This window comes from Coenobita brevimanus, chromosome 80 (assembly GCF_032717465.1).
Source record: "Coenobita brevimanus isolate Jiangsu-jjx chromosome 80, ASM3271746v2, whole genome shotgun sequence".
Classification (NCBI taxonomy): Eukaryota; Metazoa; Arthropoda; class Malacostraca; order Decapoda; family Coenobitidae; genus Coenobita; species Coenobita brevimanus.
The window spans coordinates 7,989,513-8,010,320 of record NC_137033.1 but is presented as its reverse complement, the minus strand read 5'-3'; the positions used below and the strand labels follow the sequence as shown (position 1 = coordinate 8,010,320).

Here is a 20,808-nt window from a genome sequence, read left to right as displayed (position 1 = left end):
CTTCGGTGGGTGTGGGGAGGGGGCGAGATGTGGAACTGGTAAATCTGCAGGTGAGCTCCATCACCACTTCAACAAGGGTTTTTGGTATTTTTCACCGTCAGTATTATTTTCACAGTCCTCTGGGATGATGTATATTCTTCAGGCTATCATCAGTCAAATTAATAAGGCCCTATTATAAAGAAGAGGTTAGTGAATCTCTCTCTCTCTCTCTCTCTATTCCTTCTAGAGCGAAAAATCGCCCTTAAACTTAATATATTATGATGTGGCAGGGGTAAACCAGTTCTGCTGTCGGGCCCTGCTGCGGATGTCACTGATTGCATTGCGCAGTTGACCCTTGTGCGGTGTGGTGCGGTGAGGATCTGTCCGTTCTCCCCTTTGGGGCTAAGATGCGAATGAATGTGTTTGAATGGATGAGTAAATGGGGAGTGTGTCGTCCTGTCTCGGCTACCTCCCTTTCCTTGGGGGAAGCAGCCTAGGTATATAGATAGATAGATTATTATTATTATTATTATTATTATTAATTGCTGGTTCTGTCGTTCTTGCTCCAGGTTCACCTAGACATGTGCCCGGTGGACTAAAGTTTCAGTTCAGCAGTCTGCCTTTCTCCTTTCGGGGGATAGGGAGGCAGTTAAGGGAAGTTTGTTCAACGTCCCTGAACTCCTTCCTTGCCTCCGAAAGCATATGGTACTCTGTAGTAGGAAAACATTATAAAATACGTCATCGGCTTGAAGCTCCAACCATTGTTTTAGGTAACTGCATTTTGCTTAAAGTTTTATTAGTTCTCGCTGAAAGCTGAACTTTGACGCTAAGCCCACTTATTTGGGGGAGCCAGTAGTGCATTTTTAGCACATCCAAAGGACAAATAGGAAAACGGGAATAAGGTTTTTAGGTAGGTCAGACTCTTGGACAAAATTATTTTCCCCCTTGTCCACGTTCACCTGGCAGTATGAGTACAGCTGGAGGCTTGGAAGTAAATTTGGTTGTTGCGTGTCGTATTCCAGGGAGGGACTGAGACTTAACAGAGAGCTGATCGTCTGTCTTAATGACCATCGTGTAGTTGTTAGGCATTAATCAAAACCTTCTTATACTCAAGCTTGATTTAATTTGGATAGCTTTCTTCTTGTATGCTGCCTGTATCATTTGTTGATTAACGGCAACCCTTCTTAAAATGTCTGCTTCTTTAACTAAACTGCTAGTTTCATAGCTATTTTTGTTTTGGACTCAGGACATAGATCGCAGTGTCCGTATCCTCAGGTTCGGCACTCCTTCAACGTTCTACTTCCCTGTTGATGTCACCACTTCGGCGCTAATAGCCATTGTCTATACTGAATTCATACAAAGGATGTCTCATTTAGGACCTGTGTGATGGTGTTTGCGGGCTTATTTTTATGACACATAGGTGGGTCTTGTGGATGATCAATATGGTCTTGTTCGGCGAAATTCAGATCATCAGACTTTTCCCTGCCACAGCCAGGGATCGAACTCGCGTCCTTGTAGACGGCATATCACATCTTTAATTACTTGACCATCACAGTCACTGACTTTCACACCTCTGTCTCCCTGACTGCTCCTTTTTTTTTTTTTTTTTTTTTGTTCTTCCCTTCTCACCTAGCAACTCTGTACCTCTTTTTAAAAATCGTACTTATTTCTAAAAAACCTTTCTTGCTCTTTTCCATTTCATTCTCTCGCTATCCTTTTTTTTTTTTTTCTCTCGCTAAAAGATATATCACTAAAAGTTTTTCCAGTCATTTTCCCCCTTTGTTTCAGTGCTCTTTCAACATCGCTGTCCTTGTACCCAGAACAATTTTGCCTCCCCCTGGTCTCTCACTTCATCACACAGTTATATTTTACACTACTCATAACTGTTTTATTTAACCACTTCAGTCCGATGACGCAGTTTGTATTTAGTGCTCTCACCAGATGATTTTATTCAGCACGGGAAAGTTATTTTTTTTCTCCTGTTTTCGAACTGATGGAGATAGACACAGCCTTCATTAAACCTTTCATTGCTATAAGGCTCTTGTCACAGGAATAAAATCACCTGGTAGCAGCAAGAACAAAGTGAAATGCATAGCAGCTCAGGATTTGCTTCTCCTTGCTCACAGATTCCTTTGAAGAATCTGGGAAGGCTTTATATTCTGTTCTCATTACACCCAGACGATTATATTTCGCATAGGAAAGATGTCTTGCAGTTGGGGTTATGGCGGCCATAGGTACTCCCCACAGTTCCATATGAGAAGGCCATAGGTACTCCCCACAGTTTGGAAGAATTTTATAAACTGATAATACTCCCCACAGTTTGGAAGAATGTTATAAACTGATTATAATTGGAAGTATCCTTGATAAAATCTGCGCAAATATCAATGCGTCATTAGACTGAACGGATTAAGTTTTATCTTTCCGCCCAGATATTGCTCTTGCTGCCTTGTCACTAAGATTCTGTGTGTGTGTGTGTGTGTGTGTGTGTGTGTGTGTGTGTGTGTGTGTGTGTGTGTGTGTGTGTGTGTGTGTGTGTGTGTGTGTGTGTGTGTGTGTGTGTGTGTGTGTGTGTGTGTGTGTGTGTGTGTGTGTGTGTGTGTGTGTGTGTGTGTGTGTGTGTGTGTGTGTGTGTGTGTGTGTGTGTGTGAGGCTACCACCAGTTGATTTTGCTGAACTGAGAGAAACAGGAGCACTCAAAGACATCAAGAACTGCCTCGAGTCACCCTTTCTCCGCAGTCAGTATACCTAGTAATCTATTTAACCTAACAGCAGACGATTTTGTTCAGTGGAGGGAAATCGTGGCAGTCAGAGGGTTAAAGCGAGGGAATTTGCACACACAACCAGCCCCCCAGCCCGGATCTGACGGGCCGCCTCGCTCTGCACCGTAAACAATTTAGAGCTACAATTAACAAAGGTAAATCCAATTACTTGTTAAAGGGAATAACCAAGTTGGGGCGCGTGGTGGCCGTGGTGGTCCGGTCTACTTCCCCTCCTGTACAAATGTTTTCCTGATATCTGACCCCTGTGCAAATAGGGACCTGGGTGGACATTGGACGGTGGTGTCGTATTTAGGGGAAAATTAAGACTCATAAAAGATTAATACTCTACCTTACCTCCTTCAGTCCTGTAACTTATATTGTGCTAATTAATTTTGGCTCCTTCCAGTCGATTTTAATCAGTACTGGGGAGACCTCTTGTAGTGATGGGCTAAATGAGGCTATATTTAACCTCCTCAATTTGAAAGCCTCCCCAAATATGAATAAACACTTCAGGAGAGAGCAAGAACAAGCTATAAACTCATCGTCGTAGAGAAAGGGGGGTTAATGATTTTCGTGTAGATGATAAGCACCGTTCCTAGGCCTTCATCCTCATATCTGACCACTGTGCAATTTTGTCAACAGTAATTTCCCTCCACATTCTCGTCGAATTAACTTGAAACTCTTACATAACATTCTGAGACACTAGTTGGGTTCCAAATATCGAATCACTGGGTTTTGAAAGTCATAATTCCTCTCTCTCTCTCTCTTTTACTGCTCGTTGTGTGTGTGTGTGTGTGTGTGTGTGTGTGTGTGTGTGTGCTCTTTACTTTGAATTTTCCTTACATATGGATTAAGTTACTTGACCTCTGATGGTTTTATTTCTTGCCGGACCCTTGCTCTTGAGCCAGGTAGACGATGTCGATGGTCATTATTTTTGTACGAAATGTATCTGTGTGTGTCTGTCTGTGTCGAAAACTCAAATATCAAAAAGTATTGAATGCAGAAGTAAAAGTTATTAATAAAAGTTGTTTAGTCACAACCTGAGCTCACAGGTCACTGAACCAGCATTGGGAGTCATCCAGGATGGATACATAGCAGTCAAGTTTTCATCTAGGAGTATTGCTACAGACTACCTGGCTCACAGGTGACGGGTAGTCTTGTTCCTTTTATGTTACTCTTCTCGCGCATCTACAGATGACTTTACAGTATATGCCATCAAAAACTTTTTTGAACTGACATATATATATATGTTAGTCTGTTCCTTTTTTGCCATATCTTTTGCGGTTTGTCAATAATTCTAAGAAAATCTCAGACAAAAATATTTTGTTTCAATGTTTTCTCGTTATAAGGATTCGTCAAAACTGAGATATAGCCTAACACCAATGCCATAAGCCAGGTGTTCTTTTATACTACTGAACTTTTTAAACTGTTTGGTGAAAAAGGTGTATTTCTCTGATATCTGAGCGTTGTTTTTTTTCTTTTATTTTAATATTCTCTTGTATATACAGTTCGTTACTTGAGCTGAGAGAGCTTTCTTCCATTACTTTTTTCTCTTCCTCGACTTTTTTTTTTTTTTTTTTTTTTACTGTGGCGTAAGTAACTCTTTGGCTGAGATCAATTTTTATTTTAAAATTTTAAAATGACTACCAACATGTAGGAATGGATAAGAGCAGAAACAAAAGAAAAAAAAAAATAACAGAAATAAAAGAGTATTTGGGATGAGAAGAAATTAGTTAAATTTTCCAATATTACATTCCACCAGCCAAAAAAGTACGGTGTGGAATATAGTAATGGGTACGGAAATCTGAATCACCCCCAGTCCCAATCACTTGGTTTTGTGCTTTCTTTTTATCTCTTGTTTCTGCACCTTTTCCATCCCTGCATATTAATAATGATTTTAGAACAGAAATTTTCTTTTCTAGTACACGTATTTGATCTTTATATGGAAGCTAGGTACCAAATACGCAATAAAGATACTATAAGACGATTTATAACTGCAATTACTGATACAGTATACATATAATGTTTACGTGGAACGGGGCATAAAAAAAACAAAAAAAAGTCCGCGAAGTTTTACATATTCTGAGAGGAGTGCAAGAGAATGGTTTTAGGCTGTAGTTTGCGTCCTGTAGCTCGGATACTGCTCTAAGTATGAAACAATGGAGCCTCAGTTGTTATGAAGCGTCCTTGCGTTTAATGCGCTCGTGTACGCCTTTTCCTTTTGGAGTTATGACTGACGAAAGAAATTTAAAAAATAATGCGACAAGGTTTTATGCCTCTTGCAAAGGTTAGCAGGGCTTTAGCAGTAGCTCTTAGCTTCAACAGCAAAGGTCTATTAATGTCCGTGTGCTTGACTCTGGGCTTCGAGAGCATTTTGATGCAGGCGCCCCTATACCTTATTTACATGACTTCATTTGAACATGCACGATCTCTATAGACTCTAGAGTAATAGCTACCGTGATTACTGATACACACACACACACACACACACACACATATATATATATATATATATATATATATATATATATATATATATATATATATATATATATATATATATATATATATTATTATCATCATCATCATCATCATCATCATCATCTGGACCTCCTTTCCCACCCAAGGGCAGGGTGAGGAGTAGCAATGTCCAGACAGCACAAACTTGCCCAATCCAAAATAGGCCACACTTCCCTGGATACACCAAAAACATTCACCACATTCTGCAGCTACACACAAACGTATCCGATTGAGTCAATCTGGACGTTGCCAAAATCCCTGATCATGCACTTCTCCTCACAACATTCATCTAGCCAGCTCGATCTCTTGTCAGTTCCCTAGCCTCACCAACTTTCAAACCTCTCTTCCTTAAAGAACTCAACCACCATATCTCTCCACCTTCTCCTTGGCCTACCTCGCCTCCTCCCTCCTTCAAATTCGCACAGGTATACCTTTTTCACCACTCTATTGTTATCCATTCTTCCCACATGACCATACCATCTCAGGACACTCTCTTCGATTCTGATGTCCACCGGCTTCCTCACTTCACACATTTCACGAATCACATTTTTTCGTATCCTATCCACCCTCTGTACTCCATATACATTCCTCAGCAGTCCCATCTCCACTGCTCTTACCCTTGACTTTTCATTTTCATGCCACACCATAGTCTCACACCCATACGTTAAAGTTGGCATTAACACTCCCTCATGTAAGCCTAGTGCAGCTGCAGCACTCAAGTCTCTGTTTCTTATCAAGGCTTTCATTGCACCAGCTACTTTTCTTCCTAGTGTCACTCTACTTTCAACTTCATTTGCACATTTTCCTCCCTTTTCCATCACTGTACCCAAGTATTCGAACTCTCTCACCATATATATATATATATATATATATATATATATATATATATATATATATATATATATATATATATATATATATATATATACAGTATATCGCTAGCATCAGAGCATTTTGCTGTACTTGAGAAACCTATATAGGTATGTGGGGCGTAGGTGTGTGGATGTAGGTGTGTGGGTGTAGGTGTGTGGTGTAGGTGTATGGGTGTAGGTGTGAGAGGTGTAGGTGTGAGAGGTGTAGGTGTGTAGATGTAGGTGTGTGGGTGTAGGTGTCTGGTGTAGGTGTGTGGGTGTAGGTGTGAGGGGTGTAGGTGTGTGGGTGTAGGTGTGAGGGGTGTAGGTGTGTGGGTGTAGGTGTGTGGGTTGTAGGTGTGTGGGTGTAGGTGTGAGAGGTGTAGGTGTGTGGGTGTAGGTGTGAGAGGTGTAGGTGTGTGGGTGTAGGTGTGTGGGTGTAGGTGTGTAGGTGTAGGAGTGTGGGTGTAGGTGTGTGGGTTGTAGGTGTGTGGGTGTAGGTGTGAGAGGTGTAGGTGTGTGGGTGTAGGTGTGTGGGGTGTATGTGGGTGTAGGTGTGTGGGGTGTAAGTGTATGGGGTGTAGGTGTGTGGGGTGTGGGGTACAGATGTGTGGGGTGTAGGTGTGTGGGGTACAGATGTGTGGGGTGTAGGTGTGTGGGGTGTGGGGTACAGATGTGTGGGGTGTAGGTGTGTGGGGTGTAAGTATATGGGTGTAGGTGTGCTGGTGTTCACCGGGTCGGTCAGGATCACTTTGATGGTCTTGATCGTCAGCATTTACCCTCCCGGAAGGGAGCTGAGAGCTCATATAGTCCGATCTAAGGGCAAGGCTGTGACCTTCACACACGCACACACCCGTCCCCTTGCTCAAGGGGGACAGTAACCACTCACTTCGTCAGTGAAACTTTTCGCAACCTGAGCGAGGCGCGAACTCCCGTCCACCAGTTGGCAAGCGAGAGCGTTACCACTGCACCAGCGAGCGGTGTGTGGGTGTAGGCGTGTGGGGTCTGTGTGTGTGTGTGTGGGGGGGGGTAGGGCATGAAAACTGACACAAAAGTAAGCTGATTTACGTTTGGGCCGAGAATTAGGAAGGAACTCCGTCTCTTCTTCCAACCTAGGTCGAATGATTTTGTCTGGCCCAGAGGAACTCACAGCAGGTAAAGAAATGAGACCACTTCTGTTTTATCCCACCCTATTCACTACACTGATAGTCTTTTTCGATTTGTTCTTTCCGCCCTCAGGTGATAGTATTCAATTTAGATCACTCGAGAAATGAAGGTGTTAATCAAGAATGTCTCCAACACATCCAGTTCAAAAGTCTCTGCTAAATTGAATGAAAATCGTCTGAAGTTGAAATTAATAATAATAATAATAATAATAATAATAATAATAATAATAATAATGATAATAACAACGATGGCAATAATAATAATAATCTGAACACCGTAAAATTGTCCAAGGACAATTTTGATAAAAACTTCCCACAGTCATTGCCTACTAGAAACCGAGCTATAAAGGCACCTTAGGGTCAAGGTCGATCTTGTGCACGTCACCAAAGGTCATCACAGTCTTTAAGTCCACCAAGTTTGGTGGCTGTACCTTTATCTTTTATGGAAAATTATTTGACATGAAGAAGATCTGGTAAAGTCCTAATTTATGGCGCCAGGAGAGATGAAGGCCACGGATCTTATGGATGTCACCTTAGGTCATCACAGTCTATAAGTCCACCAATTTTAGCGGGTCTAGCATCAGTCCTTCATGGAAAATTAGGTGACATCAGGAATATCCGGAAAAGTCCCAACTGTTGACCACAGACGATCTCAGAAAATAATCAACCGACTGGAATCATACTCCCTTTCGGCCTGCGTCCGCCTTAAGGCTATTTCATAGTAAAATTTCAGCTTCCAAGCTTAAGCGATTCTTGAGAAAGCGTGGCTGACTCATTTTTCTGCGTTCCGGATAATATTCGGAAATCCGGTTGACGGACTGTCACCTGCTTTGGCCAAAAGATGCGGACATCTGTCCGACTAAGTTGACCAAGTCTGAAGGCTCTAGACCAAACAGCTTTTGAAATATATCAATTTTATAATATGTAATAATAACAAAAATAATAATAAAAATAAATATTGAAAAAATAAGAAAACTTCCCACAGTGATGTAGGATGTTTTAATAATGATAAAGTTGTCAGTGTGAAGCGGTTGATCTATTAAGTACGGTGTTTGGTGTGACTGGTATAATTCCAGCAGGAAATAGATCCCTTGGTAGATGAAAAAGACTGTAGTGGTGTGGTGAGTGGTATTCCTCTCTGGCGAAACAGAGAGAGAAAAACTGCGGAGCTCTGTGATTCTGCCTTAATTGGAGGCTTACCCCAATAACTGTCCGAGCCCCACATTTCTGCCTCTTGCTGCCCGCCATTGTAGTCATTAGCAACCATGTAGGTATTCAGCCACTGCTCTTGTGTGTTAATCCCACATTTAGTTTTATGTTGTGTTAGATAGGCTTTGGAGGCATAATTATTTAGGTTCTGTTCAGTTAGCTGCAGTGGTTATATATAAATAAATGTATAAATGATTAAATGAGTAATTATAATTAAACAAATACACACACACACATATATATATATATATATATATATATATATATATATATATATATATATATATATCAGCATCATCAGCCGTTTCAGTGTTCACTTCAGGACCGGCCTATTCCGAACGAAGTGGGGATGATACAGCCAATTACGTCTACCAAATGGCTTAGGCTGTTTGGTAGAGACTGTATGTATGGAGAGAAGTGCTTGTAAGTGTTGGAGTGGCTTTGGATGTGTGTGTAGTCTGTGAACCAAGTGTAAGCGGCCAGCGCAAGACGACTGGGTGCAAGCATACTTTAGAGTTAGCGTTACTGGTTCAACCACAGCACCCTTATGTCCGCCAAAGCAGTACGTGGCCGGGAGAACACTCCCAAAGTTTCTTACCCTGGCTGGGCGCGAACCCTGGTTCTCCCATGTACGAAAACGCACACTTTACCACTGCACCACACTCTCTCTCTCTCTCTCTCTCTCTCCAGTATATATATGTATATATTATAGAAAGAGAGGTGCAACGCGCTTTCCCAGTATTACCACTCTGTAGTTCAAAAATGCATAATTACTGTGTAGACTTATATTAAACAAGTGCTCTATAATTATTCCAATACTTGGGATTGTTATTATTACAGAGCAATGCTTATCAAAATAAATATCTGAACACTTGCGTAAATTCAAACAGTAGGTTGTAAGCAGCCTTCTCATAACTCACTATATCAATAAAGTGTAAGATAACCAACCCCCACAGCCTCGGCAACAAGTGATACACCTAAAAGCTAAGCCTTACTTTTTTCTCGAGTAAAAGAGCAAGGCTTAACAAAGCACGAGAGACGAGTGAGTGGCTGAGTAATTCATGACCTGCTAACTGGCCGGCCGCTGGTTATGCAAACTAGGAGGGAAAGTAATTATATCCCCAGCGTGGCAGTTCTGGATATTATGGCTCTCAGCAGGCCGCCGTGGCTGCTGGGAAACTGTTCTTGTAATGGCCGTGGCTAGGACGGCTGTACTTTAACCTTTTCCCTGAGGCTGGTAAGCCTGGGTATTTTATTCAGTGTAATACCAGAAGATTTCGTTCAACTAAGAGAACTCCTTGCAGTCAAATGTTTCAAAAAGTATCTCGAATCAAACCTTGTCTGCTGTTGGCATGGGACTTTTTTCTACCACGAGCAAAAGTTTACAAACAATCCCTCTCCAGCATTATGTTTACGAACACTTCTCAGTCCTTCCTAAGCATCAGAGTACATTCTTCCTTATACTTTTTTGATGTGAACTTCATTCTGCTACCCATCCTGTATACATAATTTTCAAGTCACGCATTTTATTGCCACAATCGGTAGAGAAGTATTGGCGTACCGTCTATGGTCTCACTTTGATTACAGTGAAAGGAGGCTTGCCAAAAGTCTAGAGAAACTGGTATTTTCCACATCTTCGGTATTTCCAGGGGCACAGCGGTTGATGCAAATATAAGTGATGGCAAAAACTCTGAAGAAAAAAAATGTTGGTTTGAATATATATATCACGTGGTCAGGGGAGTCCGAAGTTTATGGACGTAGTTGATACCATCACAATTTTATGTTATTCTACTCCAAATTTCTACTAAATTTTTCTCTGATCACTACTGGAATGAGCAGAACATACTGTTGCTCAGGACAAATGGAAAGCTGGTATGATAGTAGGGAACGCTAAGGCTCTCATTTCACTGGTGCTAAGGACTCAGCTCCTGACCATCTCCTTTTGGTGACCGTTTTCGGTGTTTTAGCACTAAGGAAATTACTCCAACATTTTCCTTTACCTAAATACATCTCATTATATGTGACCTGTACTGTATATTACACATTACACTATCAATTCAAAATTATAAAGAATGAAAAGTCAACACCCAGCCTTGGAGTTCCGAGGAAGTGGGGGATAATAAATACGTCAATTTTCATCCCCTCTCACAGTGACGACCAAACAGGATGTTTTCGACCACTGTCTGACAATTAATTTCTGCAGAATTCGTGAGATTTACTCCATTTTCATGCCTGCTGAACACCATCTGTCCTCGTATAAACTAACTTTTTAATTTAAATTTAGGTGACTGACAGCATTGGCAGCAGCCACTTTACTGTATCCTCAAATTTTCTCTATGCTCATTAGAAGCTACAGGTATCTGTTGCATGCATCTGCACAACCTGAAGTGCTCCCGTGTCCCGAAGTTGAATCTTTCGAAATCTCTACACTTTGGCTACGGCTATCATGTCGGTCTTCACTAAATAATTCTACTGACCACTAGAATTCTGTGACTTTCTTATGTCGAAAATGGGGCACATTCTTTCCATCTCTTTTTTCTCTGAAATCTCCAGCTTCATACATTCCAAATGCTCTGAAATCTCTGCTGCTGAATTTTCTTGCGTCTTATAACACTTTCCTAAAACGCCACTCAGATGCCTCTGTGACTGTTTCTTATAATAAAACTGATCTCTTTTGTCAGAATATTTCTCTTAACATTCGTTGAAAGAATCCAGCACTATTACTCCATGTCTTTTCCTCTATTATAAAAATTTTCTGTCACCTGGCATTACTATGTCTCTAAGATATGCACTTTTTACCTTCACTGGCCTCAGTATTAGTAATGTGTACGGTCCTGACGGCGTCCCTCCTGTTTTCAAAGTTGTGCTTCCGTTCAAACCTCCTCCCTTAGCAAATTCTCTTGGCCTTGCCTATCAACTTACCCTTTTCCCTTTTCCTGCAAGTTTGCTCTCACTCAGTCTGTCCCGACGAGGAGCGACAGTTTCTAACCCTCTAACTATCGCCATTCGCTTTAACATCCTGTTATTTCTAAAGTCTTTAAATCTGACCTCAGCAGGAGGGTTTTAAGGCATCTTTCCTTTCATAACCATTCTGACTGGCAGTAGAGATTACGCTAGGGACACCCATTGGTAATCTTACATTCCTCTAAGATTCATGGTCATTCTCCTTTTGGAGATTTCAGTGAAACTTTTTTTTTTTTTTTTAATTCCAGTAGACATCTTAAAGATCTTTGCTAGAATCTGGCACAATTTTTAAAGTCCCACACTGCACAGTTAGAGTTTTTATCCCTCGTTCTTTACCATCATCTCGTTTCCTCTCCAGTCTTTCTATAGATACAGTTGTACACTGCTACTGTTCATCTCAAATTATCAGTAGTGGCCTTCCTTAGGTTTTTGTCTTTCCACCTACTTTCTTCCTTCTGTTCATTAATTATTTTATGAGCTCTACATCTAGCTTAATCCTCTCATAGGCTGAGGACTCCATCTTTCACTTTGCCACCCGACTCTCACTGCGCCTATTATAGTAGTCACTACAGACATCACGGGAGGAACCTTTGACACAGCTGATTTCTGATCTGTCTTGCACCTCTCCCCTGTTACAAAAAAAAAAAAAAAAAAAAACATTGTTGTTTTTAATGTTGCAAAACCTGTATTCCTTTCTCTCACAACTCAGCAAATTCTTTCACATAACTTTCCCCTTTGCTTGAACGACACAACCCAATCTTTCATCACCTGCTAATAATTTTTGCTCCTCCTTTTCTTGTAATCTGTGTTGGTAAGCTTGTATTATGAACCTTGCAAAAACAGCTTTGCAGAGGTTTGATGGGCTAAACCGATCCTGTTCATTCTTTACTCTCATTCATTTGCGGCCTTTGTACAGAGGCTTTTATCATCCCTTTGTGGAATATAACTCTCATGTGCGGGAAGCCTCAGCTCATACAACACTGCAGAATATGTTGGAGTTAAGGGTTTTTTGTCTTACCATTTCGCCTCCTATCGCTAACTCCCCCCCCCCTCTCTCTCTCTCTCTCTCTCTCTCTCTCTCTTTCCTATCGCTACAATTCTGGTCAATGTTCCAAAATTTCTGCTTTCATTCATTCCCCATCACGGTGGGCAATTAGCACTTGCATAGTTACACACTTTCACCCATTTTTTTTGTCCACCTCTCGACTGCAAGAGATAACCGATACATAGCCTTTCATATATGCAACTGACCAACTCTGGAACCGTCTTCATCATTCTGTCTTTCCAGTTAACTTCAGCCTCTAATCTTTTAAACGCAAAGTGCACAGACATCTCGGAATAAACAGATTCCGATTTTGAACTTCTTTTCATTCGTTTTTCTTTGGATATATCAAAATTTGCATGCTCTCAGCGCCGTGTTCCTTCTCTCAGCTTTAAAAAAAAAAAAAAAATGATTACATGTGTGGGGACGATAAAGGAAATTATGTCAGGGTTCTGTGGTCTGCCTCGCTTATCACAGCTTAGGTCATCTGCGCCGCTCCAACTGTAATTAAATCGCAGTCCGCCTCCATGAATTCTCATTACACTAATTTAAGTTAGCCAAACACGCCACTTAAATTGCCGCTAATAAATCAATCTGAGCATTTTCATCTTAGGCAAATCCCCCCAAATTACAGCGAAAGTAATTAAAGACTGGGGGTAAGCAACGACATGAAGGTATATCCCTAATTATCATAAAGAAAACAATGCCAGTGCAGTTATAGATCCGTCATTAGCTGGTGTCCCATTTTCTGTGGTGAGGCTGACATAGAAAATGAGGTCTGGGTGATGGATAACTGAGGTGCCGGCGTGTGTTTGTCCTTATGCTTCCTTTCCCTTTTCCTTTCATATTTTCTGTCAATGCTTTGCGCCGGTCTGTTTATTTTCTTCCTCTTACTGTATTTCTTTTTCTTTTTTTTTTTTCTTTTTTTGCTCCCTTTCGCTTTTATTCTTTCTCTGTCCTGCCGTTGCTTTTTCACCCCCCTCCCCCCCCTCTCTCTCTCTTGTTTGCCTATTGGCCTGTCTGTCTGTCCGTCTCTGTCTATCTGTCAATCTCTTTGTCTCGGTCTGTCTGTGTTTGTCTGTCTATATGTCAGTCTGTTAGTCTCTGTCTGTCTGTCTATTTGTGTCTGACTGCGTCTGTGCCTGTATTTGTCTGTTTGCCTATCTGTCCGTCTGTTTCTATCTATCTATCTATCTGTATTGAGAGGTGTATTAGTCTGGAAGCATAGCATTCAATTAAGGAAAAAGAATAAAGAAATTAATTATGTTTAGCCTGCTTCGTTAAAGGTAGTGGTATAGTTCATCAAGATTACATAGTATAATACAAACTTAAGTAACAGCACACACACACACACACACACACACACACACACACACACACACACACATGCGCCCGAACACACGAGAGAGAGAGAGAGAGAGAGAGGCAGGGAAGAAGTAGAGCAGAGAATGATACACAGAGAGAGTCTGTTTCCTCTTAAGTATTTGCACCGCCATCCCTTATCCTTTATTGTGCCTTTCCCTCCATGTAATAGAATATGCGCTATTACTTATAAATACATTGAGGTGGTCTGACCATGTGATGATGATGGAAAGAGAAAGACTAACGAGGAGAGTGTATGTGAGAGAGGTGGAGGAGGGGAGAGGGAGGAGACCGACAATGAGATAGAAGGATGGAGTGGAGAGGTATATGAGAGAGGGGGGGTGTAAGTTGGGGGGAGGGCATCAAAATGACAAGGGACAGGGCGACATGGGGGCGAAATGTTTTGTGGCCACTCCTTACGGGATTAGGGCGTCTGGCTATAGAGAGATGGACAGACTTAATAATCGATCGCATCAGTGTACCTAAGATCCAGCATTCATTATTCAGCGAAGTGAACTGAGCTCACACTCGACTAGAGGGCACTCAGCTGCATGAAGCCGTCTGACTATAGCAAGAATTTAAAAGGTAAGGTTTCTGGCTCGCAAATGGAGGAATTTCGCCTACTGATGGGGGTAAATACAGTGTTTTATGCATTGTTGTGTTGGTTTCCGTTCGTGTGTCGCGCTAGTGTTGGTGAATCACTACTTCTTCCATTGCATAATAATCTTTTTGATTTCCTCCCATATTCTTTTCACCATAACCTGGCCCAGATTTTCGTCCTCTTGTAGCTTATTTCACGTAACTCAGTGGCAGAGAAGGACAATACAATAGCTTTACATCCTTTCTCTTGCACCAATTCGTGACCAGTATCACATGCAAGTGTTAATTATTTCTTGGAACTTTGTGTTCAAGGTGAAGAGATAGCAATTTTAGGACAAATTAGAGGAAAATGGCTCTAGTATTACTTTTCGTTATAATTTTACTTTCTTTTAGCGTGATGTGAACTATTGACTTGCTCTAAATGTGTATTGCGTCGTTCTCTGTATGCTTATTAAAAATCAGTTTGAAACAATTTTAGAGATATGCTTTCCTTTGTTTTGTTTGTATTATATAGGCAGTCCTTCTCGGGTGGCGGGACTGCAGGTGTGGGTATTGTTCCCCCCGCGTTCTTTTGTCTTAGGGCTTTTGTGTGCTCTATCGATATTCACGCCCGCTCTCTGTGTTGTTATTGTAGTGGTAGAGGTGGTGGATATCTCTGTGTGCGCCTCTCTCTCTCTCTCTCTCTCTCTCTCTCTCTCTCTCTCTCTCTCTCTCTCTCTCGTCATCCATTTCTCACACACGCTCATGAGATATCATTTAGCATGCAAATAGTTTTACTCTAACAGATAGTTCCATTATGATCCAAGAGGCCTAGTGTTCTCTCTCTCTCTCTCTCTCTCTCTCTCTCTCTCACACACACACACGCACACACACACACACACACACACACACACACACACACACAACAAAGCACGTACCATAGACAGTGAGGTTGACGAGAGCGAAGAGTGTAGGGGAAATTTCGAAATCTACCCTGCACTTATATGAGGCTGTGTCGCGGCCCTGCAGAGGATCCAGCACCAGGTAGGCCCCAGCCGCCTCGGACTTAACTCGGCCCTTCTCCTGGGGGTCGATGAACTCCTGCCGGTCGCCGCTCTCTCTCAGGTCCAGTCTGTAGGGGGAGAACAGTATTTACAACTCTTGAGAGGGTGCAAGGATGAATATAACTGCTTGGTGGTGGTCAGAAACAAGAGACACATGACAGAGAAAGATGGATTAAATACGCAGAGAGAAACATATGACAAGGGTTCAACTTGTATACGTGTGTGTGTGTGTGTGTGTGTGTGTGTGTGTGTGTGTGTGTGTGTGTGTGTGTGTGTGTGTGTGTGTGTGTGTGTGTGTGTGTGTGTGTGTGTGTGTGTGTGTGTGTGTGTGTGTGTGTGTGTGTGTGTGTGTGTGTGTGTGTGTGTGTGTGTGTGTGTGTGTGTGTGTGTGTGTGTGTGTGTGTGTGTGTGTGTGTGTGTGTGTGTGTGTGTGTGTGTGTGTGTGTGTGTGTGTGTGTGTGTGTGTGTGTGTGTGTGTGTGTGTGTGTGTGTGTGTGTGTGTGTGTGTGTGTGTGTGTGTGTGTGTGTGTGTGTGTGTGTGTGTGTGTGTGTGTGTGTGTGTGTGTGTGTGTGTGTGTGTGTGTGTGTGGTAGGACGGGGTGACTCTAACCCACAATAACCATGAAGGGCAATTTTGTGTGGATCTTTTCGAATATAAGAAGCCTAGAAGTTTGAAGGCTTGAATGATGACTGTTCGGATGTTTGGCCCATTTTTACAGGGCACTCTACTGATAGTTCATATTTCTGGATTCTCTCCACCTCAAGTAAAAAGGGTTACAATGATGATGACGATGATGATTTTAAATAATAGTCGCGAATGAGTTACTGAAGGCTGTTATTGACAATATGAACTTCAGTCTGGGATACCTCCTCATTCTTGCATCTATCAGATGATTTTAATAAACTCATAACTGACCATTCATACTGATGGATTTTCAAAAGGCCTTATGTAGTCCATCCAGTTCAGTAAGTTTTCCTTATGGTGATAAAAAGCCATCAGGGGAAAGCAAGAATATAATGAAAACGATGTCCCGGGACAAAAAGGATGAAAGGATGGTACTGAATCTTATCGGACGGAACACCTCTCCTCAGCTGGGTTAATTGCTTGTCGGAAGCAAGAATAAAACAGCTTAGGTTTCTTAAGTACTGAATGAGTTACTGGAAACTCATTATGCCCCCACCCACCCATGATGGAGAAGGCATCAAATGATTGGTTTGTCCGTGCGTGCGTGCGTGCATGCGTGCGTTCGTGGGTCCGTGCATTCGTAACAATCATGTGGGCCCGATTTGTCCTGAACCTTTCGACGGATTTCCACCAGACTCATGTCAGTGATTCAATATGAGCAAATGATGAACCACTTAGGTTAGCTAAATCAACGGGTCAAAGGTCAGAGCCATATGGGGTCGACTTAGTTTATCCTTGTGGGAACAATATCTTCTGAACCCCTCGGCAGATTTCGATAAAATTTTTGTCAGTGATACAGTATGAAGGGACGAACCTGTTAGGTCAAGGGGTGAAAGGTCATGGTCCTATGGGATTGATTTATTTTATGTTTAGTTTCACTTCAATCCACAATGGACCCTGTCAGAGAGGTTGTCTGGCAAGTCCGTGAGCAAGGCTTGGCGGAGGCATACCGAGCGACGCTTTGCGTCGACAGCTGTGGGCCCGAGTTCTCGGTGTTTCATTAACATGTAGATCCGCCATGCCGTCCCTAAGCTGAAAATAATGGTTTCAAGTTGGTAAGCACAGAGTAGTTTCGATTTCGATTTTTCGAAAGACTTACTGAATATTGTTCATAACCTTTACAGGATGAGACGCCACTACTATGATGAACAAAACTGTTCAGCGATGGTACGTAATATAATGCCCTTTGGTTTTCAGTATGAAATTTCCATGACAGCTATTCTAAGCTTCATGGTTGTCCTTTTCAATATTTCCTGTTCACTTCGGTTAGAGGGTTTGGTGGAGTTGATGGTGGTGGTAGTGGTGTTGGGGGGGGGGGAAGGAGCTGCTTCCTGCATTCTTATCCTTGCCTTTGATCCATAGAACAGTTACACTAGTTATAACCAGTCTTTAAGGGGAAAAAAAAACTTCGAAAAGATCAGCAGGACTGACGCTCTTTGCTTTCCTTATAGTTCAGCTTTTCTCTACGCTTTACAGGGTTAATTACAATTTTGATTGCGAAGGGAGGTATGGTTAAATTCTTTACTTATTTACGCTTACAATCTAGGGATGTCATATTAACAATATGTTATGCTTACTGTTCCCAGATGATTTTACTTACCTTTAGAACAGTCCCGTTAAAGAAGGATTTTATTTCTATCGCCTTGAGGAAGAATGCCTCAGAATGAATTAAATCATCTGGAGGCAGCAAAAAGGGAAGAAAGAAGTCATCGAATTGAAGAAATGAAATGATTTGATTTGATTAACAGGGAAGGTGGAAAAAATATTTGTGAAACTACATGCTTTCAGCACTGCATACATTAATTCATGATATGCGTCGAGTTAATTGTTTTGACTAATAATTGGATTACTGAATTATTGCTTCGGCTAATCTGTAGTACTAAATGGCTGACGACAAGTAAATGGCTTTGAAGATGGCTTAAAACTTCGAAGGTAAGGAAATACTATGTTTCATCGTCCTGTTAACTCTATTTGTACGGTGACGTCTTACTTATTTTTATTCCTGTTGTCTCCTGGCCATTTTACTCTGCTTGGGAAAAACCACTCAGACAGGAGGGGTTAGATACAACCTTCGCTGACCTATTCTTCCGATGCTGAAAGAAATCATCTTAGGGTAGCGTGATTAAAGGGATAGTAACGTCACTGCATTCTTCGGTTTAATAATATACCACTGTCATAACTGCATTTTTTTGTAATTTCTTAGGGTGTTAGGGTTGTTTTGGGTTCAGACTACTGTGAAAAGGGATGAAAACAAGAGTCATTCATCAAGGTGGAGTCAGACTAAGACAGATGTAATCGCTGCCAACAACATTGCCTGTTTTCTGGCTGTTGTTGCAGCTCACGCACGCCCGGTGTGTGTGTGTGTGTGTGTGTGTGTGTGTGTGTGTGTGTGTGTGTGTGTGTGTGTGTGTGTGTGTGTGTGTGTGTGTGTGTGTGTGTGTGTGTGTGTGTGTGTGTGTGTGTGTGTGTGTGTGTGTGTGTGTGTGTGTGTGTGTGTGTGTGTGTGTGTGTGTGTGTGTGTGTGTGTGTGTGTGTGTGTGTGTGTGTGTGTGTGTGTGTGTGTGTGTGTGTGTGTGTGTGTGTGTGTGTGTGTGTGTGTGTGTGTGTGTGTGTGTGTGTGTGTGTGTGTGTGTGTGTGTGTGTGTGTGTGTGTGTGTGTGTGTGTGTGTGTGTGTGTGTGTGTGTGTGTGTGTGTGTGTGTGTGTGTGTGTGTGTGTGTGTGTGTGTGTGTGTGTGTGTGTGTGTGTGTGTGTGTGTGTGTGTGTGTGTGTGTGTGTGTGTGTGTGTGTGTGTGTGTGTGTGTGTGTGTGTGTGTGTGTGTGTGTGTGTGTGTGTGTGTGTGTGTGTGTGTGTGTGTGTGTGTGTGTGTGTGTGTTTCTCTATTTTTCCCTTAGGTTTGTGAGGACATGAAAAGAGCATCCGAAGAAGTCATATTTACTGTAACAAGTAACCCAAGAAAAGCACTGCAATAACTGTAGCACCGCCAAAGGAAAGATCAAAATATTAATTACAACCCATAGGAATACGACATTGGTAAGATCAATAATGTAGTAGTAATCAGGAGATCTACAGTACAGTTGCAGTATACGAAAAATTGCTACCACCAAGGAGTACCACCAACCGTCTGCCCAATTCCCTTTCAGGACGATGACGTTCAACTCTGTCATGTATCTAGCAACCTCCAGACAAAGTTATTCAGCTTATGACAGACTTATAAAACTAGAGGGGTTTGATTTTGCCTTCAATAAGAAGTACGTTCTTTCCAATATGAATAATATGATTTGGAGATGACAAGAATAAACTAGTATTACGTCACTGGAGTGAAGAGATTAACCTGAATAAAGTGCATCTAATGCTTGGGATGGAAGTTGTAGATGTTTACAGCAGCTAACTTATTTCTAGGAATGAAGACACTGTGATGTTTGATAACATAAAGGGATCTCTCTCTCTCTCTCTCTCTCTCTCTCTCTCTCTCTCTCTCTCACACACACACACACACACACACACACACACACACAAACCCACGCATTTACACAGCCACTATATACAGGCACACAAACATTTCCTGGAGCCCTTGATATATATATATATATATATATATATATATATACAGAAAGAGAGAGAGAGAGGGGGGGACGGGGGTCAAGGAGTGTAGGCCCAGCACTGTGTTTTCCCTACTCAAACAATTCACTTGATATTCCGACCAACGCTCAAACCGGAACACAAGTTTTTGGCTCAAGTTTAATTGCAATGCGTTTGGTGAAGGAAGCTGACAGATCGAGGCGAGAGGGAGGGGAGGGAGGGGGAAGACCGGGGATGAGATGGGGCAGAGGACGGGAAGGAGAGGAGAAAGAGGAGAGAAGATGGGGAGAGAGGGATGGGGAGCTGAGAGAGATGTAAAGAAGATGGGTGTAAGAGAGAGAGAGGGAGGGGAAAGGAGTGGGGAAAACGATGAAGGACGAGGGAAAGGAGAAAGGGGAGGAGGTGAAGGAATATTAGTTGGTAAAAACAGTGTAGGTTAAGGGAAAAGAAATGTGTGCGAAGGGAGAGGGACGGAGAAACAAGGGAAGAGATGAAGACTGAAGGAGGTGCGATGGAGAGAGAAGGAGTGGGGTGGGGAGAGAAGGAGGAGGGATGGAGAAAGAAAGGGGAGGGATGGAGAGAGAACGGGGAGAGATGGAGAGAAAACTTGGAGGGGAAGGATGGTGAGAGAAGGGAAGGAATGGTGAGAGAAGGAGGGATGGAGAGAAGAGGGAGGGATGGAGAGAGAAGGAGTTAGGTGGGAGAAGAAGACAGAGGGTTGGATGGAATAGGGAGACAGATGAAGAGAAAAAGGAATTAATGGAGTGAGAAGTGCAAAGGGTGGAGAGAGAAGGGAAAGGGGTAGAGAAAGAAGGGAAAGAGGTGGAGGGAGGATGGGAAGGGATGAGGAGAGAAAGAAAAGGGAGGGAGAAAGAGATAGAGAAAAGAACGGAAAAGGAAGGAAAGGGAAAAGAGACGAAAAGAGAATGGAAAATAAAGAAATCGGAGAAGGGCGGGGAACAGAGAATGAGAGACAGAGAGGGGAAAAATATGAAGAGGAAAAGAAATGGAAGGGGAAAGAAACTGAAGAGATGGAAAGAGACGGG

At 42.2% G+C, this 20,808-nt stretch overlaps 1 protein-coding gene across 1 annotated transcript in view; it reads right to left on the bottom strand.

Moving 5' to 3' along the window:
- The window catches only part of LOC145409221 (protein turtle homolog A-like), a 264,912-nt gene that overhangs the window by 113,673 nt on the left and 130,431 nt on the right, over positions 1-20,808 (bottom strand). The window contains exon 3 of the mRNA XM_080279705.1: positions 15,370-15,563. Coding sequence (XP_080135831.1) covers positions 15,370-15,563 — 194 coding nt within the window. The remainder of the gene's footprint in view (positions 1-15,369; positions 15,564-20,808) is intronic.